Raw genomic sequence first — 26,624 nt, forward strand, 5'->3', positions numbered from 1 at the left:
TCCCATGGGCTTTCTCAGGAGATGTCATCCCAGGGTGTACTTCACATTTCAGCCTCCCCAGGCAGAGACAGGACTGGAGACGGGAGTGGGAGCCCCTCTCGCGGAGATGCTCCATCGGCCACTTCAGCCTCAGAGGAGGTATTTGAGGGAGGGATTCTGCCCAAATCTGTGGATTGCCCACCCCTTCATGAGAATGATATGTTCACAGCTTACATAGCTGCTTCATCGGGCCCACCTCTTTCAAATATTTCCCTGGTGGAAAAACAGAATGAAGATTACAGCCAACTACTATCTGTCCTTCACAAAAAACGCTCACCAGTATGTGGGGAAGAGGAGGATCTCACTCAAATCTTCACCATTCCCTTGCAGGACTGCCTCGCACAGAACAAAAAGCTCTCCAGGGCCCCGACATGTTTTGTGCACTTGGACAAATTGGCACCTACAGGAAACCTGTCAACCGAGGAAGAGGGAGCTCTTCCTGACATGTTTGAGGAATTGGGGGACGTCATTAATTTGGCGGACAGGATGAATTACAGCGACAGGTATGCGTGGATGAAAAGGTCCCTGCACCTTGCTCAGCGTATCATGGATGACACCTTCACACAGCTTGGGACAGCGGTCTTCAATTCCACAGGTTATGCTCATAAGCTCCTCTCTCAACAGCAACATTTAAAGTTAGAATTCGAGAGAGCTCAGGCAGCCCAGCAGTGCGCCACTAGCGTAACACTTCGACAACAGGAGGAAAGGTGGCAGAAAGAGAAGGACTCAGCAATACATGAGCGTGACATCGCTTGGAATATTCAGAAGGCTGCCCTTGAGGATCGCCTCCATAGTCACAGGCAGGAATGGGAAGCAGCAATGACATCTTTGCGCAGCCATCATGCTGCAGCCTTGGCAACTTTGCACAGCCAGCATGTCACCGAGGTGACCAGATTTCACCAGGAGATTACCAAGTTAAAAGAGTCTTTGTCTTCCTCCGAGATTGCCAAAGAAAAATCAGAATCCAGAGTGGCTGAATTGGAAAACAAGTGTTCATCCATGGAGGAAGAATTCACAGCTCTTCGGATGCAATTGGCCACCCTCCAGACTTCCCAGTCCACCTTGCAAGAGCAAAAGGATCATTACTACCGGCGATACCACCGATATAAAGACAAGTATGAAAATCTGAGAAATGTGATGGACACGCTTGAGTGTGAGGAGGAAGCACCCCATCCACAGATACCTATGCCTGAGCCAGAGCAAAGGGATGCGCAAAAAGCCACAGAGCCAAATACGGAGGCAGAAGAGGAGAAGGCAGAGGAACAGGCTGCAGCTTTACCACCCTCTGTAATCTCATAGAAGAGTTGATAGATGGCTGTTGGTGTTTGAGTTTTTTTTCTGCACTGTTCGATTTTGCCAAGCTGTTTGGCCCTCACTGTAAATATCAGTGTTTTACCTCAAGGTGTACTCAGTTTTTTCTGCAATTTTCCATGCTGTCCCTTGTAATACAGCAGTTTATTTTTCACATCTCCACTTAATACAAATCATGGATTACTCCCACGGCCAACCACATGGTCTGTACTCTTTCTTTTTCCCACTCCATCACCATATCAATGGTTTGTAAGTTCATCTTTATTTTTCTTTGACGAATCGTCCAACCTTTCTATTCACCGGGACGGTGAATGATAGTGGCGGGGGAAACTGTTACCTTATCACACGACCACCTGTCGACAGGCGTTGACCACATGACGACATCTGTTGACCACATGTTGACCATGTGTCAACACAAGTTAGCCACGCGATCACACGGGTTCATCCAAGAGTACTGTCCGAGGCTGTCAACCACAGGTCGACACATGTTAACCACAGGTCGACACATGTCAACCACAGGTCGACACAGGTCAACCACAGGCCGACACAGGTCAACCAGGAGTACCGTGTCCAAAGTGATCTCATCAAGAGCTGCGCACATGGAGAGTGAGCTTAGCACATGGAGCAGTCAGGAGTATTTATATTACACAGTGGTTCAGTGATACAGTGGTGCAGTGGTGCGGTGAACCAGCTCACCTGCACATGGAGAATTTACACCATCGGGCTGGCGAGTCAGGGAGTCAGAAAGTCACCGAAGCCATCAAGAGGTGCGGTGAACCAGCTCACCTGCACATGGAGAATTTATACCATCAGGCTGGCAAGTCAGGGAGTCAGGAAGTCGCCGAAGCCATCAAGAGAGCCAGCGGCGCAACGGCTATCCTCAACAGCTAAGGAGATAAGACGATGACCAATGGGAAGAAAGAGGGGGAATTCTCAGCGAAGAAGGGACCCTCCAAGGCGGGGGATGAGGATGAAGGAGAAGGGAGAGAGAAGAGGAGGCATTCGCATTCGGCATTGGGCATTCGAGAGGGGAGCGAAAGGAAGGAGAGTGAGGAGAGATAGAGGCTAGAGCTACGAGCTCGCCAAGGAGAGAATGTGGAGAGACTTGTGTGCACCTTTTGTCTACTATGGGGATAGACCTGTGTATTCTGCTGATTTGCGACTTGTGTATTCTTGTGACTTGCGACTTGTGACCTGGGGACACGTCCAGTGATATGTACATTGGCCAACTCGGTCACTTTCTCATCTCGCTTGTCTCTTCCGGATATGGGGATTGTTCACCAGTGTAGGATTTTCTTATTTTGCTTATGTTGTGGAGTTCACCGGTGATTGTCATTTAGCATAGTGCACTCGTACGTCGTTGTCCACTGCAGTATAGCATACGACACTCGCACACTACTGCACGGTGCGCTCTGCACGATCCATTGCATTAGAGCGTTGCAAAACTCATGCTTCTCACACCAGTGGCCTTTGGCCTCCGGTAACACTTCCGGAAGGATAGGAACCCCTCCCCCCCCAAACAGTCATGCGTGTAGCTTCAGATTTTTTTGCATCCCTTCTTACTGCAAATCCAAGCACACAGGCCATTGATGATGCCAGAGAGGTTATTTGGCAGTGTATCCCTGTATTGGTGAAGAATAAGATGTATGTTTCTCTGGATGTACCTTTCACCAATGCAGAATTCAAGACTGCATTACTTGCCCTTCACAAGGGCAAGTGCCCAGGTTCAGATGGACTTACCCCCTCCTTTTTTATTACTTTTTGGGAGCAGATTGGTGATCACATTACATCAGCCCGACAGGGCGTGTGGGACTCTAGTGAGATGCCGGACTCACTCACAGATGGTCTCATTCATCTCATCCCAAAGGGGGGTAATAGGAATCTTGTGTCTCAATGGAGACCCATCACTCTTTTGGGCACTTTTTAGAAGATTCTGGCGAAAGCCATCAGCCTGCGGCTACAGGTTTTTCTTCCAGATTTGCTTCATGACATGCAGACAGGGTTTGTGCATGGCAGAAGTATTATTTATAATATTTTCTCATTTTGGGAGGCCTCAGAATGGGCCATGCAGAGCTGCCAGAGATTGGCCATTCTACTCTTGGACTTTGAGAAAGCTTACGACAGAGTAGACTGGGATGTTTTAGAGGGTACTCTATCTCGCTTTGGTTTTTCAGATGCATGGATTAGAGGAGTATCCTCTCTCTACAGATCAGCCCATAGCCAGTTGCTCATTGGGGGGGTAAGAGGGGACAGGTTTCAAATTTTCAGATCCGTCCGCCAGGGATGTCCTCTTGCCCCATTTCTTTTTCTGTTATGAGTATCTACATTAGATCTCAAGCTATGAGTATCTACATTAGATCTCAAGCTGATATTTATGGGCTGAGGCTTCCTATCCGCCGGAAAGAAGAGCTCCTGGATAGTGAGTTGGCAGATGACACGGCTGTTTTTTTGGATGCCTCCCCCAGGACACTCACTTCCTTCCGGACAGCCTTGGATTTGTTTTGCACGGCTGCAGGTACACACATTAATGGGCATAAATCCAGTGGTTTTTGGATTTGCGAGGATGACACCCCGGATTGGGGTAATGATATTGGCTTCACTTGGGTACAGAGGGGCTTCTCCGTCAGATATTTAGGCTGCCAGGTTGGGGTGGGCATCTCTCCCTCACAACAGTTTGCTCCGGTGTTGGAAAGCATCAGAAGAAAGCTCCTTTTCTGGAGCTCAGCCAAACTTGACTTGGCCTCCAGGGTGGTGGTGGTTAACCAAGTTCTTCTAGCCACAGCATGGTTTGTATGCTCTTGTTGGTGCCACTCTAGGGATTGTATCACTCAGCTTAAGAGGCCTGTACGAAACTTTTTATGGAGTGGTTTAGATGGCACAACTGATGTTACAGCCAGGGTGGCTTGGGAGACCTTGATTCTTCCTACAAGAGAAGGGGGTTTAAATATCATCGACCCAGATCTACAGTGCAAAGCTTTACTCTGCAAGTTCATTGTGAGAGGGCTTATGCCAGGACAACAGCCTTGGAAGGATTTTTTTATCAGATGCATACAGTCTCGCACGCCGACTTCAGGAGAGGATTGGACACACAGTACTAGATGGGTTTTCACCACAGCCCACCTCAGGTCTCCCTCTTCCCCTCTTATGGTTGCTATCCTGAAAGCATGGGCCAGCTTCAGGAGTACTCTTCGCAGGATTCCCCCATCCACCCGTGAAGAGATTGTGTTAGGTACGTTCCTACTAACTACAACAGAATCACGGGAGTAGCACCACGATTATCCTCCCAGCCAATTCCTGTTATAGCATGAGAGCTGACAGAGACGTCGAAAATCAAAAATCACGTAAAAATCCATTCTCCTTTCTCTCACTAACTCCAACAAGCCCCATCTCCCTAGATGGATCTAGATGCCACATGTCATCATCATAGGGCCTTCCTATTGCATCTTTTCACCCCTCTCTTGGGATACTTTAAATTTCCTTTGCCCCTAGGCACATTTCTCGCATTAGGCCCTTAGCCTTAGATCCACCTAGTCTGGTGCTATCAACCCTCACCTAGGATCTTGACATAAATTCGCTCCCGATCATTTACATGAAGTGCAAACAAATATATTACAAGCGTAGATCCTTAAAGGGAAATGTCGACTGATTCTTCCGACGTCATGCTACCTCGGCTAGAGCGTAACATTCCTTCCCTCTTCAGACATCAGCGTCCTTGATGATAAAGTCTGGGAATATTCTCCGCAACTGGTATATGGATTCCCAGGTAGCTTCTGATAGAGGCCGACCATGCCATGCAACCAACACCTTGGGTATCTTCCGATTTCGTATCTGCATTGTTCCTCGGTCCAGGATTCTTGTTGGCTGGCGCCTTGCAATATCCTCTATCTCCTGAAACAAAACCACTAGGCACTCTCTGAGGTATTCCAACTATAGTTGGATTTGCTGGTCTATAACCATAGTTCAGCTCAAACGGACTACTGAACCCTGTAGAGGAATGTTTTCTATCATTGTAGAATGGCAACCACTTGTCCCACGTATGTTGCCTCAATGACACATATGCCCTCAGCATATCCTCTAAAGTCTGGTTGACTCTCTCCGTCTGACCATCCATTTCAAGATGATCCCCACTACTCATTCCCAACTCAGCCCTTAGTGTCTCAAATACTGCTATCCAAAAATGACCGGTAAATGTGACATCTCTGTCTGACACTATGGATCTAGGCAATCCATGCAAACGAAATATGTGTCTAATAAACAAATCTGCCACTTGCGGGGCACTAAGAGACTCTCTAGTATGTGTCTAATAAACAAATCTGCCACTTGCGGGACACTAACAGACTCTCTAGTCGGAATGAAGTGAGCCATCTTGGTTAGACGTCAACCACCACAAGGATAGAATCATACCCTCCTTGTGTCGTAGGCAGCCCTACAATAAAGTCCATGGAAATGCTCTCCCACTTACCTAGTGGTACTTCCAAGAGCTGTAAAAGTCCAGGTTGCTTCACCCGCTCGGCCTTGCTTACCTGACACGAAAAATAGCGTGTCACATATTCATGAATATGCTTTTTCATCTTTGGCCAAAACAAATCTCGCTTCACGAGATCATATGTTTTCTTGACTCCTGGATGTCCCGCACATGGGCTATCATGGCACTGTGGAATGACTCTCTGCCTGAGATCATTCTGACTAGGTACTACTACCTTGCCATTTCTTTTCAGCATACCATCTCTTATGGTATATCTTGCCATATGTTTGGCCTATATTGGGGAGAACCAGGGCCAACACTCAGAATGCTAGAAGCAGGTGAATTTTGTTCTCATGACCCAAGTGATGGAAGCTGAAATAGAGCCTCAAAGCTTTGAGGATGCTTAGGGCAATCCAACATGGTAGAAAGCCATGGAAGCTGAGATTAGATCCATTCATAAGAATGCTACATGGGACTTGGTTGATGCACCCATTGGCAAGAATGTGGTTGGCACCAAATGGATCTACAAAATAAATTATCATGAAGATGGTATAGTTGGGAAGTACAAAGCCCATTTAGTTGCCAAGGGGTATGCACAAGAAGAGGGGATAGATTATGAAGAGACTTCCGATGGCCAAGATGACTACCTTTCGTTCAGTCATCTCTCTTGCTGCGTTTTATGGTTGGTATGTGTACCAAATGGATATCAAGACCGCCTTCCTCAATGGGGATCTCAAGGAGGTCTATGTGCATAAGCTCCAGGGGCTTGTTGTTCAGGGACAAGAGCACAAGGTATACAAGCTCAAGAAAGCCTTGTATGGGCTTAAGCAAGCGCCTCGTGCATGGTATCATAAGATACATCAGTTCTTGCTGTCTCAGGGCTTTGTCAACACTCATATAGAGCCAAATCAGATTTAGTCATGCTTTATATGTTTTGCAACAAAAATCAGATTGATCATGCTTGTCCTTTATGTCGATGACATCATACTCACTGGCAACAATTTGCAGCAAAATTGCAACAGTGCAGTCTGTTCTTTGTGTAAGAGATTACAAAGATATGGTGTTGTAGGCATAAAGTCAACCTTATGGTTGACCATTAGTACTTGGGTACTATATATACCAAGTACTTGTATTGTTTCATTTGAACATTTCTATTGGAGCTTTCTTGTGTGTGCACCCTTGCTCACTTGTGTTCACAACCTGTCTCCACTTTGTTCCTACGTTTGGTATCAAAGCGCTTCCGTCTCTAGAGCCCATTCTCGTGCTTGCTTCCAGACTCCCACAAGCGTGGTGCTCCAGTGCATGTTCCTGGTTCTCACATTTAGGTCTCCAGCTTTCGCTTGAGGTAGCTCCAACAGTCCAGCGGCTGTTTTTTGAGCTTTTGAGGTCCGATTTCGATGTTTTTTGAAATTTCGGAGCTGCCCGCATACAAACAAGCCTATCCCGCACCATTTCACGCGAAAAAAAAAATCTGTTTTTTTGTCCGTACGGATCTGTTCGTACAGTTGTGCGACAGTGCCGCGAGTCCTTACACTTGCGAGAACTTGATTTCGAGTCCGTATGACTTATTAGAAGGCGATTCGAGCAGTTTTCGGCGTTTTTGCTTAGATCTAGACTCTTTTCAGCTCGAGCCTCTCCCGGGTGTGTTTCAGTAGCTCTAGGCTCTTCTCTACACGTGTATTGTGTTCAGAAGTACTCCCGACAGCTTCATTCAGCTCCAAACAGCTCACTTCAGCTCCTTTGTCATCTCCAGCTTGCCCACACAGTCAGTGGACTATTTTGCAGGTGTTTCGGGCCAAGGTGCACTTTCAATAAGTGTTTTGAGCTGTGTATTTCGCTTCGGGACTGTTTTTGCAGCCCATACTCTTGCATTCTCAGGTGCATTTGCAGATACTCTGCATTGTTGGGTGCATTTGCAGCTACTTTACAGTTGTGGATGCTTTTGAACTCCGTTGGATGCATTTGAGCACTCATGGGTGCGCTCTTTCAGATTTGGGTTGTGCATTTTCAGTTTTGGATTGCACTTCAGATTGCAGCAGAGTGCAATTATATGAGGGTGTACTTGTGCTGTGTGTCACATCATTGGAGTCAACCTCAAGCTTTCAGAATTAAGTCTTTCATTGGTTTATTACTTTAATTTCTCTTTCAGTTCTTTCTATTTCCATTTCCATTAGTTGCAATCTTTGCTTTCCTCTCCCTACTCCTCTTTGCTCCAACACATTGTATCAGAACCAACTCTCCTTTCTTCCTTCCTCCTTGCTTCTCCAATGGAATGAGGTTGAGGGAGGCCAAAGGAAGCTACTCTCCCTCTTTCCTAATGGAGAGTTCACTCTAGCCTCTTCATTGCCTTCTTCTCCTTCATCATCTTCTCCTCTTCCCCTCATGAATTCTCTCCACTTGGCTGCACAAGCCTCTTCCGTACATTGGCTATGAATATCACTTCAAAGGCTACTGGTGCAATTCGTGGGAAGAAGACATATTGAAGCTGTTTCATGGCTGCTACTGTGGAGATGATTCTGGCTGCTGTTCATGTCTGCTGCGTGGAGCTGACTCGTGATTGCTGCATGAAGAAGCTGCATTGGAAGCTGGTTCGAGGAGCTGACTACTGCGTGTCATTTGGAGGCCCTTTCCAGCTTGTTCATGGCATGAAGAAGCTCGGGTTACTGCAATAATAAGCTGGACTGCTGATCGCCATTTTTCACTGTTGTTGGGACTGGTTTTATTCCGTCTACTTGCTGAGTTGGCCTCACCAAATCAGGGACAGAAACTCAGGGATTTCCTTCAGCACTAAGGTCTGGAATATTTATCCTCTTTCCTACTTCACCTTTGCTGAAATGGAGTTTTCTAAGTCTACTATTACTATTGAGAAATTCTCTGGCAAAACAGATGCCATCATTACCATGTTTTGTTATTGGTTCCATTCTAGTAGTCCCTCACCTTTCCTCCATGGGGGGGTGTTAGGAAATGGAGTCAAGCTGAGTGAGTTTTATGTGTGTTTTAGTCTAGTGTGTCCTATGGATGCCACGTGTCATATTGGGAGATATCTCATATTGTTAAACAGAGATCATGCAGGACCAGCTATGTCCAATCACTTAGTGAGGGGATGACATGGTCACAAGGATGACACAAGTCAGGGGATGACATGGTCACAAGGATGACACAAGTCAGGGGATGACATTGTCACAAGGATGACACAAGTCATGGCGATGACATGGTCACAGGATGACACCAGTCATGGAGAGGACATGGTCACGCATAGTCACATTGGGACATAGTCATCAGGAGGACATACCACCCAAGCACATGGTCATGCGTCAAGGGTCTTCATGTCGCGCAGTCACGCTCTGCGAACCTCTGCAGACCTGACTCATTGGTGGCATATATGTTTCATCTGGCGGTGCCTTGTCAGATATAGAGTGGTTGCAGGCAGTGCACATGGAGTAGTTACAACGCACTGACTCGGCGCAAGCTGGCCGTTTGCAGGAGACATGAAGAGACTCAGTGGCGGGATGGCTTAGGATGAGGGGACAACCAATAGGAGAGAGGGAGGGGATTTTCCATCCGGAAGGCGAGGGTGAAGAGGGGAGATGAGGGGGATGGGGATTCATTCAACATTGTACAGGGATTGAGAGTGAGAAGGGAGAGGCTAGAGCTACGAGCTCGCCTGTTGCATTGTTATGGTGTATTGCTACTGTGGATGAGTGATCTCTGATCTCTGTTTCGGAGAGACTAGTGTATGAGGATCCCTTCATTCTATGATACACACTTGCTTGTGTTATGCTCTTGTCTACCACTTTCTCCGTTATCTGTTGTTAGCATTGTTCCTTCTTATCTCCTTTCTGGGTTTGTTCTTCCTGTTCTAGCACTTAGCACTCCGTAGCACCTTCAACTAGTGTTGTGTCATAGGTTCACGCATCACGCAGTGTAGTGCATCTGAGATAGAGTTGTGTCATAGGTCTACGCATCACCCACTTCAAACTTCTCACATCAGTGGCCTTAGGCCCCTGGTAACACCTCCGGAAGCTAGCAGACCTCCCTCTCAAACACATTATGCACTTTGGTATTCTAGTATCTAGTGTCTAGATTATATGAGGGTGTACTTGTGTTGTGTGTCACATCGTTGGAATCAACCTCAAGCTTTCACAATGTAAGTCTTTCATTGGTTTAGTACTTTCATTTCTCTTTCAATTCTTTCTATTTCCATTTCCATTAGTTGCAATCTTTGCTTTCCTCTTCCGACCCTACCTCCTCTCCCTACTCCTCTTTGCTCCAACAGGAGCATATACACCCTTGGCTAGTTCCTGATTCGGATCCACTATATGCAAATGATGTGGTTCTTCTCTCCTTATCAGTCGAGGGTCTTTAGTGGTACTTGGATGCACTCTTAACTTTCTATGAGTCACATGATTTGAAGGTCAGCTTGATAAAACCAAGATCATGATCTTCAAAAAGATATTGGGAAGCCACACCTCGAAAGAATTTCACATTCAACGGGGCACCATTAGATATTGTTGCATCCTACACATAGCCTGGGGTCTTCTCCTCTGGCTTGATTTTCACAATGAGACCAGCCATGCAGGCTTGTTTGAGCAGAGAATATTGCAGCACTAGCCAGACTACAGTGACAATGCTTTGGCTCCCTCTTTACCCTTTGTGTTTGTTGTTTTGCATGCTTTATTTTCTGTTTTGCACTCTTGGTTGTACCAGTGATTGCAGGGCATGCCTACACTACTCCCCTTGCCCTTTGAAAATAATTTGTGGGTTATTTTCTGCAGTAATTCTGTCAGACGTTTGTCCATCTTTGGGCAAGTGCAAGGCATCTGGCATTTATAGATTTCTTTCTCTTATTCCTTCTCATAAACATGGGCCTTTTTATAGTCCATCTTCAGACATGGGGAGTGTGTCATGTGTTTCTGATTTTCTGCAGTGGGTCTTGTCCCTTTGATCTGGAGGGAGAAGGCTATGTGGGGTTGGACTCCATAGTTGCCCCATTGATCTTGAAGTCTTTCAATATGTGTCTTGCATCTTTGCTACATGTAGTCTATCACATTTGATCCCTTGGGGTTGTGCATGTGTGGCCTCCCGTGTTTCCGAAAAGGGGGATGCCATTGCATATCTGTACATGAAACACCTGCAGAGAGTGAGTAGGTGTTTTGCCATGTGGGTGAGATCTCCTATGTCTTTTGATGACCTCTTCCAACCCCTTCTTTCCTCATTGTCTTTCTTCCATCTGTAGTAGGTCCTTCCCTTCCACTGTTATTGTTCCCTGCCTTGATCTAGTTCGTGCGTTAAAGTCCCGTGTGAGTATGCAGCTTGGTCTTCTGCCAAATGCAGAAAGGGGAGACCTAGTGGTATGCTTCTGTTGTGTTTGTATATGAGAGATTGGGGGGACCAAAATAGCGTACTGCCAGCAGTCAGATATTCCCTTGTTTGTTGCTATCTCCAACTACGTGTATTGTTTATGTGGGTCTTCCCTTTTACCTTGATTGTATTTTCCCAGTGTTTCCAAATGTAGCATGCGATTCCCCTGAATTCCCTCCCTCCTATGGATTCTTTTGGGTTCCATATTAATTTCTTGGAAAATCCTTGCATCTCTGGGATCATATGCCCTTCATGTTCCCATCTAATGCCAGCAGTATATCAGTTTCTGATAGTATCATACGTTTAGTTTATGGGTTGATGATTACTGTTTATGACTTTTGCCCAGAATGAATTTGCCAAACTACTTTTGCAAGGAGATGAATAATTATGGGGTAATATTGAATGAGGAGATCATCAATATTGCGTTTTACAGATGTATGTTGTACAATCTTTGCAACCATAAACAACATTCAGTTTTTTTAAAAGACAACTCTGTTAGATTTTGGATGAGTGAAACTTTGTGTTCACATGTACAAGCCAGAGGCATCCCCCCCCCCCTCCTCTCTCTCTCTCTCTCTCTCTCTCTCTCTCTCTGTGAAACATGCATACTTTAAGAATGGGAAGGCAATTATTGCAGAAAAGCACAAAGTTGAAGGAGGGAAAAAAGAAAATGCTTATAATTTCCTCTGAATTGTCTTCTTTCAATGTTTTGCAGGTGGCTGCATTCATTCAACATGGTCATATTTTATCTGCTATAGAGTGCTGCATAGATCTTAACATGTGGAGGTTGGCATTTGACATCTCGCAAAAATATGATCATGAAGATTTTGTGAAAGATAAACTTAGTGCATATATGCGATATCTTACACAAACCCATAACCATATTCTTACGATCAAAGTTGCAAATCAAGCACAACAACAATTTCAAGTTGCGGTGCTACTGAAAGACTTTGCTAAGAAGGTACCTACCATAAAGGTTAGTATCTGATTGTCCTGTTCTATAAAAAATATGTAGTATTCACAGATAGGCAGAATACATAGTTACGTAAAGCAGTGTATGTACATTGATTTTATTAGAAGCTATGTACAGGTACAAATGTAAAGAATGTGCACTGCATGCCTGTACATACTCACCTAGAATTTTGGCCATGTACAAGCATCAATGTGTGTGCAGTAAATGCATGCATATGCTGCACAATCCTTCAAATGGTCCCTCACATCTGCATGCATGCATACACAAGCCATACATGTGTAAATAGTGCAGCGGATCTGAACAGAAATGGAGAGAGAGAGCAGACCACACACAAACAGAACTGGAGAGGAGAGAAAGAGACAAGAGAGACTGCAAGAGATCTCGGGACCAAACCCCACGACTGCTTGGGGAAAACCTCTGCTATATAGGCACAACTGTGCTCCACACTGAGATACACCAAGTGAGGGAAGGGATGCCTATATATATAGGCAGCCCCCCCCCCAGTCGGCTGGTCATGTGGGCCGACCAGCAGGCCTTAGGTGGGCCAACTCTCCTCCTCCCAGGTCCAAACCCCCCTACAGCCTATAGGGGCTGCCACACAGCCCTAGAAGGGGCTATATGCCTGCATCTCTGCCCGACTGGGCTGCTCCAAGGGGCCGAGCCCCTCCAGGCCCCACATGGACTGACATGCAGCCATATAGAGGGAGCGAACCCCTCCTACCAGGCTGACCAACAAGGCTAGGTGGCCAACCAGCAGGTCGGCCCACCTCAGCCTATAAAAGGCCTCCACATGGCGGGTCTCCTACTCAAAGAGTGGACACGCAGGCCCCTGATGGGTCATTCTGTTAGACAGGGATATCCATGAAGTGCTCTTCTTCATGCTATTGCAGCGTACTCAATGCTAATATACATTGAAAAAATGGTAGAGAATGGAAGCTTACATGGCATCACCATACCTGGAACAAGAGATTTTGTCAGTTAGGCATATGGTGATGACTCCATCTTTCCAAAAAGAGGCCAACAAATCATGGATGCTTTGCATTTAAATGGATTGGCTGCTGGCCTTTTTGTGAATGTTTAAATTCAGAAATCCAAGCGCTTGCCCTTGAGCTACTGTGACAGCCAAGACAGGTTTTCTCACCCATAGAAATCGTAATACACTAGGGATTTCCCATTGGTTGGCATGTTTTCCTTGAGCAATAAAGGCAATGGGTGCCCTAGAAACTCAAACAGTTTGGAGGGGTTCTCCCTTTTTCTCGGAGGGTTTTACAAGATTGAGATGGCACTATCAGCCCCAATCCTTTCTTTTTGGCTTTTGAGCTTTTCATGCATTGCATGGTGTATTCCGTATGGAGCTTGCTCTAACGGTTTTCTTTAATACTTAATAGAAGTCTCTTTTTGCAACAAAAAAAAAAGAAAAAGAAACTCAAACAGAAAATTGCCTATTGGAAGCTATCTACTACGAGTGCATCTGAGAATTGTAGGATCCATTCCCATGGTATTTATTCAGTTTCACTTGCCATTATTGCGTTGGACAAAATCAGATTTGGATGTGTTCATGTGAAGGATTATAGCGTACAAGTACGGATTGAAAACCTCTCCACCTCCTCTAACAGAAATTGGTTTGCACTCCAAAGATGCATGGTGGACTCAACATACTTGACATTCATCTGCATCTCATTTCTCGGAAAAGCACCCTTAAATTGGAATACCTACATGAATGACAACCTTGGACCATAATGCTTCCTCACTTGGTATGCAAACCAAAGCTTTTGTGAATTGGTCAATTTCGTACACAAAGATAGGTTTTGGAAAGTTCAAACGACAAATCCCAGGCTGCTTGTATGTCACCAGGCTGAATCAAGATTGGCATGGGAGACAGCATCCAATTGGTAATTCCTTGTGCCTTGAAAACATCCATTGGAGCAGGGTGTTTCAAGGGATTCTGGCTGCTCCCAGATCATATGTCGTTGATGGAAATGGGTTGCGTACCATGGATGATACCCTCCCGATGGGTTCAGCAACATGGAAAGCACTTATGCATCTAAACAATCCTAAAAGGTGGTGGTATGATGCGCTCTCAAGTATTTGGCAAAGCAATCTTCCTCTTAAGCAAATGAGGGTTCACAATCAGTGGTTTGCCTACTAGCCTAGCCATGCTTTATACATAGAATTTTGCCACAAAATTTGTAGGAGATGGATCAATGCAGGGTAGCAAGGATAGTGAAAGATCCAAGTATGATAAAAGGGAGGAAATTCTCAGAACGAGATGAGCAACCTATTGTACTCTTAAGTCTCTGGGACTCCCACCAAGAGTCACACCTGGGTCACATCATGGTCACCTCAGCAACATGCCAAGTTGTTAGACCTTGGTCATACCTAGTCGCATCGTGTTTACATGTGTTCACATCTTGGTCACTCTGGAACACAATATATGACTTGGACATGACTTGACATGGACATGACATGACTTGACTTAGACATGACTTGACTTGACATGGACATGACTTGACTTGGACATGACTTGACGTGACTTGGACATGACTTGATATGACATGGACATGACTTGACAGTACATGACTTGTAGAGGACCTGGACATGACTTGGATATGACGGGAGCAATACATGACTGAAGAGTACCAAACCTCAACCTCAACCCACCATGGTCAAAGTTGATCAGAGGGAAGTAGAGGAAAGAACTGGCGCAATGGTGCACGGGGTACACCTGTTGGTGCACATGGGTAGCAGTCCAGCAGAGTGCACAGACGCACAGGTGGTACTTGTTGGTGCACATGGGAAGCAGTCCAACAGTCAAGAGGTATAGGTGGTGCACTAATCCTCGCAACCAACTGGTGTCAGGAGCACATGAAATAGACAGGAGAACACATGGAGCACGGGATTCACTGACTCAGAACAGGCTGGAGTGTTGTAGAAGCCATCAAGGATGAAGCGGCCGACAAACGGTGAAACGGCTAAGGATGTAGGAAGACATCCAATAGGAAGGAGGGAAGGGGATTTGCAGCGGGGGGGAGCAGAGGAGGAGAAGGTGAAGAGGGGGAAACGGGGAAAAGGAGGGACATTCTAGCAGGGGCGAGAGGCGTGAGTGAAGGAGTGAGAGGCTAAAGTCAAGAGCTCCCCTCGTGTGTATCTTCTCCTAGTATATCAGTCATCTTGCTTTCTAATGAACTATGCTACTCCCCATCTCTACTCGCTTCTCTAAGATCTCTTCCCGTTGTGTTCTCCTCCCCTCCTCTCCCTTCACCTGGTACAACGGACCCTATGTCATGTGGCTGAAGTTCTTTTCCATTCATGTCGAGGGTTGGCTTTTATGATGTTGTTCCGCTTTGGTCTTCTTCTTGCTCACATCACTTCAGCACTTGTACCGCTTGCACATAGTTGACACCATCGACTAGCACTTGCCTACGTACCATCAGTGACACCTATGGCATGTCTTACTTGCTTCTCGTACCAGTGGCCCTAGGCCTCCGGTAATACTTCTGGAAGTGCTAGGAACCCCCTCCTGCTCAGACAGTTTATGGCGATCACGGTGGGACACTGCTGGTGATGAGTAGCACAAGTGAAGTGGTGATCTAGGGTCCTAGAGAGAGGTCTTATGCCGAGTAGTTCTGAAACATTTGAAGGAGCTAGCGAGAGAACTAGGAGGTACTTGAGGAGAGTGTAAGAAAAGACTTTCGGCAGACCAAATGCTGTACAAGAAGCATTACGTGCAACGTAAGTTTGCGAAGTCCTCAACTCAAGCACAAATTGAGCCCATTGGAGCAGTAGCTAGACCAAGTAACTTCATCGACACTCTCATTGACTTGGATCAATAGGAACCCTGGTGGCCAGATCCAGACTCCGGAGAAGAAGAAGTGCAAAGCGGAGAACAGGTGAAAGAAGAGGTTACGAAGGACGAGGGCTCCTCAGGGACTCATCAAGGTCAAGGCAGCCCCTCTCCTCCTCTTGCAACGATGTCTTCATCAACCACCTCTTCTGTGGGAGTGGTGACTCTATCTGCTCCATCTTCTCTTGCCTCGTCTGGACAAGCTGCTACCTCATCTGTTATGCATAGCTCTGGGCTCCTAGCTAATCCTTCTTCCACATCTATCCCACTCGGGGGTACTTCTACTCCGGCCATGCCTTTATCTGCCATGATGGTTTCATCTTCCTTTCCATCCACATCCATACTGCCTTTTCCACCACTTCCTCCCTTCCCTACTGCCTACTGATCCATGACTTCAACTCCGTCCCTCTCTTTCCCAAATGCTCTCCCATCCTCTTTAACCCCCACATCTTCTATGTTCGCACCCTTTCCCTTTGCAACACCGAGACCCTCCGCGTATGCAGGACCATCTATGTACATGTCCTCTATGGCTACATCAGTAGTGACTTCCCCATTGTGGTCCTCCACAGGAGGTGTTGTCAGCGTAGTCTCCTCCTCTGGAGCACCCACACTCATTACTGCTCCATCGGGACTCCCTCCAACTCTTGCATCTGCTTCAGCCTCTCGGGTGGGGATGGCCATTCTCAGTCTTGCAAACAGAGCTAGACTTCTCGAGCTACTCAACAAGGTCCACGTGAAGACTCAAAAGTTCAAAGGCCACCTCCATCAGGATGCGGAAGCTCATGTGAGGAAATTCCTCACAACATGTAGAGCTAAAGGTGTGGAGAATGAGCATGCGTTCCTTTCTAGACGTGGACAGACCTAAGGGAGGAATTCTTACGCACTTTTAAGTTTGAAAAATTCGAACACATGATTGTCTAAGAGTTATCCACTGATACCATGAAGCCCAGCGAAAGTATCTCGGAGATGTATACAAGGATGAGGGTCCTGGCCACGAAGATGTCGGTGCCACCCAATGATGCCATCATGAAGGGGTGGTTTTTGAAGGCTTTACTCTCCACCATTGCTATAAGGCTGGTTGACAAACTCCTTGAGCATGCCTTACTACAAGAGTTCGTGAGGGAAGCGGTGAAGATGGAACGGTCCCAGTTAAGTTTCGCCTCAACACCCGCCCAGACCATCCAACTTCCGAGAGAAGAGGGCTCACAGGCATGGCAGCAACTCAAGAAGGAATTAGAAGAAATCAAAGAAGGTCTGAAAGACAGAACAAAAGTGGATGGACTGTCACCCTGGACCGCCGTCACCCTTTGAATCTCAGATAAGAAGTGGTCTCTGGTGCACCGACTGCAAGGGTTCTGGCCATGGCTATTGGGAATTTCCATCGAAGCGTAAGGTACCCACCCCGACCTCCTTTTGCACATTTTGTGAAATTCATGGACATGATGCCTCCAAGTGTAGGTATCTCAAGGGGTTGAGGAAGCTTCTACCGGAGTTTCCAATTGGAGAACCACTGGTGGCTACAGTCAACAGAGCTGCACCGACCACTTTGGGGCCAGTACCCCTAGCTTCAGCCCCTGTGAAGCCCCCTGAACCACCCACCCATCCTATCATTCCACCTCCACTACTTCCTAATACTCCTTTGCTCCAAGCTCCTACTCCTAGTGAATTTGGGGCTCCATACTTCTATCCTCCGCCCTACTATGCACAGTATCAACCACCTATGTCAGGGGATGGATATGGATCCCCTTATAACTGCGGTTGACGGGGGTGGGTTCTGTGGATGTGGAGGCAGAGGTACCAACTTTCGCATGCCCATCATGTGCTACAGATGTGGCGAGTACGGCATTACCAAAATGATTGTACACAACCATTCGGGGGACCCTCTTGTACACAGTGCAACACAAATGACCACTACACCAGAGATTGTCCCAATGGCAGAAGGGAATCAACATCGCAAGTTAACATGGTTGATGTAGTAGTGGCAGGGGAGGGTGACAAACCCCATTTGATTGGTGTAGTGTTGGGAGCTATGACAAGGTCACAAACGAAGGGTGATAGTAGTAAGGATGACTCAACATCAATATCGGAGGCCTCATCACCAACTAATACCAGTTCAATCACTAGAGTAGCATCCCCACCTCCTTCCTCCAAGGTGGGCAGTGGGCACAGGAATGCATCACCCTTGTCCTCTCCTCCTGTAACTGGATCAGAAAGAACCCGAAGGGCTCCACAGCCATCAAGACCTATCAATAGCTCTAAAACTACCTCAACTCCAAGTGAGCAATCTATGCCTTCAAGGTACCAGGAGGTGGTCAGGAGTGTCACCAAAGATCTTCAATCTAGTTCTGAAGATGAAGGCGTTGGATGGACAAAAACAGTAGAGCCTACTAATCCGCCTTCACAGCCACCCTCATCCACGTTTAAATCAAGTGAACAACACTATCAAAAGGCAAAAGGCATTCATTCAACATCCTTGTCTCTATACCCCTTACATTCAATTCATACCCTAGCCACATTTCCTCCCAAGCCAAACAATCTAAACAACCCAGTGGATTACACAGCTCAACACAAGCTCCTACCAACTGAGCTCAAGCTCAAGAAACACATAGATGACCCATGAACCATAAAACTCCAAAAAATGACAACTTTAGGACTGCATAACAACCATGAACACATCCTGACAACTCAAGGTACAACAACCATGCTCACATTTCCCCTGACAAAATCCATAAAGAACAAACCCGGATCTCTTTGACTTCAAGTCAATCATCTGCCTCATATACTCAAAGCCATCACTCCTCTTCTATGCCATCAAACACTTACAAAGAGTTTTTCAATTTCACACATGGCCAATACCAGTTGCCTGTGCTCCAAATTGCCTATGACCACAGCTCCTATGTTGCCTCCTTTTAAAAACTAGTCTATCACTCGTGCATATCCAATCACAACAATGAGCCCTTCTAGTCTCACACACAATGGTCTTCACACACCAGTTTTAGCTTCCCACTCACACGACCTCCCTTCCACTGCAATCCTCTCTTACGCACATTGTATATCGTGCATCATCTCGTGCAACCGATGACCAACTACTTTGTCGCCTCCCATAGCTGCTCCTACAACATCCCAGAGCTCCCGGAGCTCATGACCTTCCTCCCAAGGTTCTCCATGTAATGGTAACGCCTCTCACCACGTCCCAAGGCTCTAGCCTCTAAGCAACAATGGACCTTCCCCGCTCCTTCTTCTATCTCACCTCTCGCAACAACTGTGTCTTTGTGCAATTGCCAAGCTCCTCTCCCCACACATTAGTCACGCTACAATCAAGACCCTCCCCAGCTTTCAGCTCATGATCTTTCCGTACAGTCTAACTTCGTCCGTACAAAGCTTTCTGTACAGCCCCGTTGGCGTTTGCCCTGCTCTTGCTCGCCTGCTTTAGCTGCTACCAACCGCTCCTTCTTGCCATCTGCTTTCCTCCCCGTTGCTGTGTATCACCCGTCCATAACTGTGCATAAACCCTGCTGCCCTTTCTTGCCTCATCAGTTTTGCCTTGCTCACCTTGATGGAGGACCATATTAAAAGCTATTATCGAAAGGACCTGTCCCGGGACCCTAAAAGACAGCATTTCGAATTCTCTACCTCAGCCTTTGAAGATGCTCACTATGTTTTTGATATGCTCAAGGATGAATTCCACCACAGCCGGAAGGAGTGGGCCAAACCTCCCCTGGCCTTTAAGTATAAGCTGAAGCTGCCCTCATTGGTTACTCCTCTCCGGAAGTTCTCTCAGCAAGCAGTTATCATTTTCTTCCCTAGGAAGTTACCTTCTGGAAATGATGTGGCTCAATGGGTTCAGGCTTTGTTGGGAGGTTGCTTTGTTGAAGGAGTATACTTTGCTTCTCGAGGTTTTTATGAAGTGTACTTTTTGGATGCCTCATATCGTCAGCAGATATTGGAGATGTCTCCTCTATTCTATGGCAGACAAATGGTGCATGTCATGCCATGGTCGCCAAATAAGGATTATCACGGTCTCATTCGACATCACTGCCCTGTATGGGTTGAGGTAGTGGATTTTCCGGATTATATGAGGGCTGAGCTACCAAGTTTGGCAGCTACTTTGGGGCAAGTTGTATGCCCACCCCGACCTTCGGGCAATTGAAATCGGTTTTGTGTTGTTTGGGATACAGATCACCCAACCCCTCCTTCCATTGCGGTAGAGGTGGAAGATGTTCCCTTGGGCAAAAAATATTTTGAATTGAAATGGAGAGTATTTGCAGGTGCTTGTTTTACTTGTCATAAATTTGGCCATCTAGCTTCACAGTGTCCTGCAATACTGCATCAGCTCCCACCTACAGCTATTGCTCCAGAAAATACTACCTCTCCAACTTATGGTCCAGGGCCTAAGGCAACGCCTAGCAAGTTGGGTGATGTGGCATCTAAATCTGTTCTTCCCAAAGAAAGTGTGGTCCAGGTTTCAACCAAGCAAAAGGATAAGGGAAAGGGCAAAATTTCAGAATCTAATGCCTCTCCTCAGGGTGCCTGGCAGCAACTCAAAAAGTTATTTGCGCTTAAGCGACGACCGTTACAATCTCGGCATTGGGATGCCTCTACTTCCACCCCTGGTCAGGCCTCTACCCCTGCTGATAGCCCGACTTCTCGATTGTGGGTTGATGTGCTCAAGAAGGGCATTCCTGTATGTGACAATGATGCGGATGATAGAGCTACTGATCCAGGAGGCCAGGTGGACGTCGATGTCATGGCTGAGGCCTGACAGCTTATACCTTACTATGTTTCTTGGCTCAACTGTACATATCCTCTATGTCTGCTTCAATTACTTGCATTACATACAATGTTCAAGGTCTTTGCAATGTCAATAAGTGGAGATTTTTTTGGCACTATGTACATAGAATGCACCCCGATGTAATTTCCTCACAGGAACACAACCAACACTTCTTGGCTGGCCAGCAAGGCCACTTTGCTGGTTATGACATCTTTTATGCTGGTACGATGCACTTTTCCAGGGTATGCATGCTGGTAAAACATGATATGCAGCCCACGGTTGCTTACAACGACCCCCAGGGTCGATGGATGGTAAACAGATGCATCTGTCATGCTGATCTTTATGAAATAGCATCGGTTTATGCCTCTCAAACTTCTGCGACAAGAACTCAAATGTGGGAATCCCTCAAGCAATATCCATGGCTGTCTAATGCTTTTTGTGTGGAGACTTTAATAACTCTCTCTCACAGACTCACTTTTTCACACACACACTTTTTTTTTTTTTTGTGAAACCAGTAACTATATTATTAACATGATATCAATGTACTTTTCACACACACACACACACACACACACACCATGCAGAGGCACACACACATGTACTTGTGGACCTCACCTCTGCTGCATCAATCTCTGTCCCCTCTTCCTCTCCCGTCTCCACACCCACTCTTGCTCCACCCACATCTGCAGCACATGTTTCTGATCCATCCCCTCTTGGGCTAGCCTCTGGAGCTTTGTCATCCGTTGGTCATGTAGGAGTTGCCTCTCCATCCATCTCCTTGAGGCAGATTTTGATTTCCCTGATGATGTTCTTCTGGTCACTCCTCTGCCCTCCTCAGGTCTCACCCACCATGGCATGACATTACCACTTACCTCCCCCATAGTCATGACCAGGTTAAGAGGTATAGGTGGTGCACCAACCCTCGCAACCAACTAGTGTCAGGAACACATGGAATAGACAAGAGAACACATGGAACACGGGATTCACTGACTCAAAATAGGCTGGAGTGTTGCAGAAGCCATCAAGGACCGAAGCGGCCGACAAATAGTGAAACGGCTAAGGATGCAGGAAGACATCCAATAGGAAGGAGGGAAGGGGATTTGCAGCGGGGGGGAGCAGAGGAGGAGAAGGTGAAGAGGGGAAACGGGAAAAAGGGGGGACATTCTAGCAGGGGCGAGAGCCGTGAGTGAAGGAGTGAGAGGCTAGAGTCAAGAGCTCGCCTCGTGTGTATCTTCTCCTGGTATATCAATCATCTTGCTTTCTAATGAACTATGCTACTCCCCATCTCTGCTCGCTTCTCTAAGATCTCTTCCCATTGTGTTCTCCTCCCCTCCTCTCCCTTCACCTGGTACAACGGACCCTGTGTCATGTGGTTGAAGTTCTTTTCCGTTCATGTCGAGGGTTGGCTTTTATGATGTTGTTCCGCTTTGGTCTTCTTCTTGCTCACATCACTTCAGCACTTGTACCACTTGCACATAGTTGACACCATCGACTAGCACTCGCCTACGTACCATCAGTGACACCTATGGCATGTCTTACTTGCTTCTCGCACCAGTTGCGCTAGGCCTCCGGTAATACTTCCGGAAGTGTTAGGAACCCCCCCCCCCCCCCCCCCCCTCAGACAGAACATCATGTTACAATGCAGTTCCTATCTTTATCCTGACAGGCTGAAAGGCAACCTCAAGAAGAATGCCATCCTTGGATGTAGAGAGTAAACCTCCATCCCCAATGTCAAAGACCAGTGCGTCTTCCCCGAGACCTCGGAGAGCGATCACCTGTAAAGGAACTGATGTCCTCGAGACAGCCCTCGCTGGATTCTCACTTCCGCCCCTCTCAGATCTCCTTCCTCCCCTCTCATGACTGCCATCCTGAAAGCTTGGGGGAGCTTCAGGAACACTCTTTTAAGGATTTCACCTTCTACCGTCGAAGAGATTGATAGGCGGCCGATCATTTGGAATGATGACAGTTTTCTTCATTTGTACCTACTCCCATGTCCGTACAGTCGGGTTTGGTACAATCTCTTCCTGATGTCTCTTCCTCCCCTCTTCCTGCTGCTCTGACAGATGGCTCTTTCGTTTTCTCTGCTTCAGTCCCCCCTTCTGCCTCTGCTCCTCCTGCACGTGTTTTCTTTCGACGGAAGCGTGGTGGTTTGCCGCCCTCCACTTGGGTTAAATCGGCAAAGCTGGATATTGCGGATGGTCCTTCGTCTTCCGTCCAGCTAGACCTTCTTCCCCAGATGTGTTTTGCTTCTATTACAGATGTTTTTTCATCGGGTTCACCGCTTGTTTGTTCTTTGGATTCTGCCCTTTTGGTTTCCAGTCTTCGACAGGCTCAGCAGTTTGGGGTTTGTCTCTACTTAATGGGCAGGGTTTTATCTGCAGCTCAACTTCGTCGTTGGGCTGCAGTTGCAGTGGGTCAGGATTGCCTTTCCTCCTTTGTCTTTCTGGGCAAAGGTTTTTATTATGCTCACTGCTCTTCGATTGATGTGGTGGAGTGACTTGTCAGCCAGGCTGGTATTCATGGGGCTGGTTTCTTTGCTTATGTGATGCCTTGGGATCTGCTTTTTGATCCATCTGCCTGACTCACTGTCGGGTCTGGATTGACCCTTAAAGCGTTGCCTTTGCCTCTTCTTCAGTATCTTCCTACCCTTGCAACGCTTTTGGGAAGGCCTCTAAATGTTCCGAGACAGGAGTTTTTGCAGGCTACCCGAGATGTTCGCCTTTGTATTTTATGGGATATGATTGCCCGTGCCCTCTACTCTGGATCTTGATTTGGGATTTGCCCATTTGATGTGCATCAGGCTGCATTTTGCCTCTTTTCCTATAGCATGTTATCGGTGCCGGCAGGTTGGTCATTTTGCACGTGCTTGCCCTTCTGCTTCCATGCCCACTCCTCCTGCTCCTTCCACTATGAAGGTTACTCTTCCTTTTCCTCTGGTTTCTGCTAAGGCTTTACTGGATAAGCCTTCTTTTACTGCTCCAAAGCATTACTGGAGGAAGGTAGAAAAATCATAGGCCAATCTTTCTCTTGCTGAAGAAGTTCAAGAACCGACTCCTTTTGAGCATCATCAGCCTTCTTCTCCTCAGGATATGGATGTGCCCCTTGCAGAGGGGATCATATAGGATGCTGCACTTGCTCTTTCTCAGGTTGATCCTCGAAGTGAAGCTGAAATGCCAAGTCCTGCTTTATCAGATGTAGTTTTTTCGTCAGCGGATACAGATGTTGATCTAGCTCCTTTGCCTTTGATGCTGGTGCCAGAGTCTTTTTCTGTTCAGGATGCAGATGTGCCATTTTCAGTGGATTCTTTTCATCCCATGTTACAATAGGTTTTTGACCCTGTGATTCAAAAATTTCGGGTGCCGAGCTATATTAAGAAGAATCACAAGGGCAAAAAACAGCTTCTTTTTATTGATGGTGTGGTTTCTACACTGCATCAGTTTTTACAAAGCAATAATCTGAAGCTGGAGGATGTTGTGATTGATCCTCCTCCAGCTTGATATGTAACTTTTTACTTGGCTGCCTGATGACTTTTGCTCTGAGGCTTTACTTGCAAATTTTTCCTTTGTACTTATTGGTGGGTTTTTACCTCTTTTGGGGCTTCCCACACAGAAATATAAGATTTCACCAAAAAAAAAAAGTAAGTGTGTGTGTGTGTGTGTGTGTGAGAGAGAGAGAGAGAGAGAGAGAGAGAGATTTTAGCATGGGTACTAGACTGACTATATCCTATGGATATCTATAGGATAACTTTCCACTATTAAAGAAATCTTATGTAATAATGGCTATAAGCATTGAGCAATGGAAAGACTATGTAACAAAATCAAAGGTATGTATTATAATAATGAGTTCCAATGATTTGAAAATCTACTCGTGCCTCTTATTTGTTTATTTGTTTAGATTACCATACGCTAAGTTGAAAAGGGAAAGAGAGAGGTAACTTATTGCTATTAAATTTCTAAGTGGGATAACTAGCTTTCCACAATATAATTTCAAAGCCTTCGTTTTATAGGTTACTAAGGGTAAAACCAATGAGTAATCCAAACATAATTTACTTTATCTATATATGTACAAGCACTATTGCTCTAATTAATTTCTCATCATAAAATTGAAGGTCTCATCATGAGCACTTTTATGTTATTATTGTTTATATTTTACTATTTACAATGCTTTTAGTTTTTTTTTTAAAAATTCTCGTTGAATTTCTTATTTTTATACAAAAACTACTCAATAACTTAATGATCTATGTATTTTATATAATCATATAATTCATTTCATTAATCTTAGTATGACATTTTCATGCATAAACCTAACTCTTTTGGTAATTATGTTAATGCTATCCACAAGGGAATGGACAGGCCAAATCCACCAACAAAATCATATGCATTATCCTCACCCAGGTAGTACAAGCACATCGTTCTGATTGGGCAGAGAAATTGAATGCAGCCTTATGGGCATATAGAACCACACTCAAGGTTAGTACAGGGAACACACCTTTTCAATTGGTGTACGGCCTTGAAGCTGTGGTCCCACTAGAATTTGTAATACCAAGCCTACACATAGCAGTACAGGAACGCATGGGAGACCATGAATCCTTGAAAGAAAGACCATCAGTTGGAGAAGCATACAGAGACAAGACTAGTCGCCTACCATGTCATGACAACAGAAAAACGCAGAAGAAAGGCATGGTTTGACAGAAATCTTAAAGCTAAAGACATTAAGGAAGGCGACTTAGTCTTGTTATACAATGCCAAAGTACATAAGGGAAAACTGAAGTATCTAGGTCAAGGACCCTACCGAGTACGAAAGATGAATCCCATCGGAGCTGTGCTACTAGAAACATTGGATGGAGTCCACTTCAACACAACAATAAACGGGAGCCGACTGAAGCGCTACTACATCAACATGCAAGCCATCCCCGACAAAAACGAAGATTTGGGAAACCAAGTCTTCCTTAGTTAGGATTAGAATGTATCACGAGCACTAACTAGCATATGCACGTTTTTGCACATATAGTTTGCACTAGCTTGTTACATGAACACTCACTGGCATATCCACGTTTTTGCACATTTAGGAAGACTGAATCAATTTTGTATTAGGGTGAGCCAGGTACAAAGGCTTTGAAGGACTCCCAAGTGCACCCTTCTCAGACTATGGCCAGTATCTGGACAGATACTATACACACTTTGATGGCCATTTGGGCGAACATACAAGGAACCTCCAGGGCTGCTACTGCTAGGAGGCTTGTTTTTCTCAAAGTCTAGAAGAATTGTGCTTTCTTCTCTGACTCTCCTTTAGGGATGAGGTGCCATTTTCAGCCGCCACCCGGGATTTTTGTTTGCTCATTCTGAGCTGTTTTTTCTCATGCTTAACATGATGTACTCCTACACTTGAGCTTGCTCTGCAGTTTTTATTCATACTTAATGAAGTACTTTTCTTGATGCTTGCCCTGAGATGAGCGAGGGAGTGGTCCCACAAAGTCTAACCCCCACCTCTCAAATGGAAATTGTGGCAAATAGAGGCACACATTTTGTCAATGAGGTAATCCAAGAACTCTTGTATGGCTTCATGGTAATCGAGGCACAAGAGAGGGCCTTGCAGGCACAAGAGCAAGCTGAGGCTACTACAAAATTGGTCGACATGAAAGTACCTGACATCTAATTTCCATAAAATTTGCACGAGTGGCATATAAGTTCATTTTCATTTTAACATTTGTATTCGTAGAGTTGATCTTTTTTTGCTTCTTAACTTTCACAGTTATTTAAGAATTGGGAAAAAGAGTTGAGATAAGGTTGAACATGACCATCAAGTTGCACTAAAACCTTAAGGTACTACCACTTAAAACTAGGCTAAGGACTAAGGTTAA

The 26,624-nt window shown here is 45.9% G+C and overlaps 1 protein-coding gene across 1 annotated transcript in view; it reads left to right on the top strand.

The window, feature by feature from the left end:
• Positions 1-24,797, top strand: part of LOC147902665 (uncharacterized) — a 300,605-nt gene extending 275,808 nt beyond the window's left edge. Inside the window, exons 17-19 of the mRNA XM_087373911.1 lie at positions 11,892-12,152; positions 24,504-24,587; positions 24,771-24,797. Coding sequence (XP_087230037.1) covers positions 11,892-12,152; positions 24,504-24,587; positions 24,771-24,797 — 372 coding nt within the window. The remainder of the gene's footprint in view (positions 1-11,891; positions 12,153-24,503; positions 24,588-24,770) is intronic.
• The last annotated feature ends 1,827 nt before the right edge of the window (positions 24,798-26,624 follow it).

The sequence above is a fragment of the Dipteris shenzhenensis genome, chromosome 4, assembly GCF_047967505.1.
Source record: "Dipteris shenzhenensis isolate YYH24624 ecotype China chromosome 4, Dip_SZ_1.0, whole genome shotgun sequence".
In the NCBI taxonomy this organism is placed as follows: Eukaryota; Viridiplantae; Streptophyta; class Polypodiopsida; order Gleicheniales; family Dipteridaceae; genus Dipteris; species Dipteris shenzhenensis.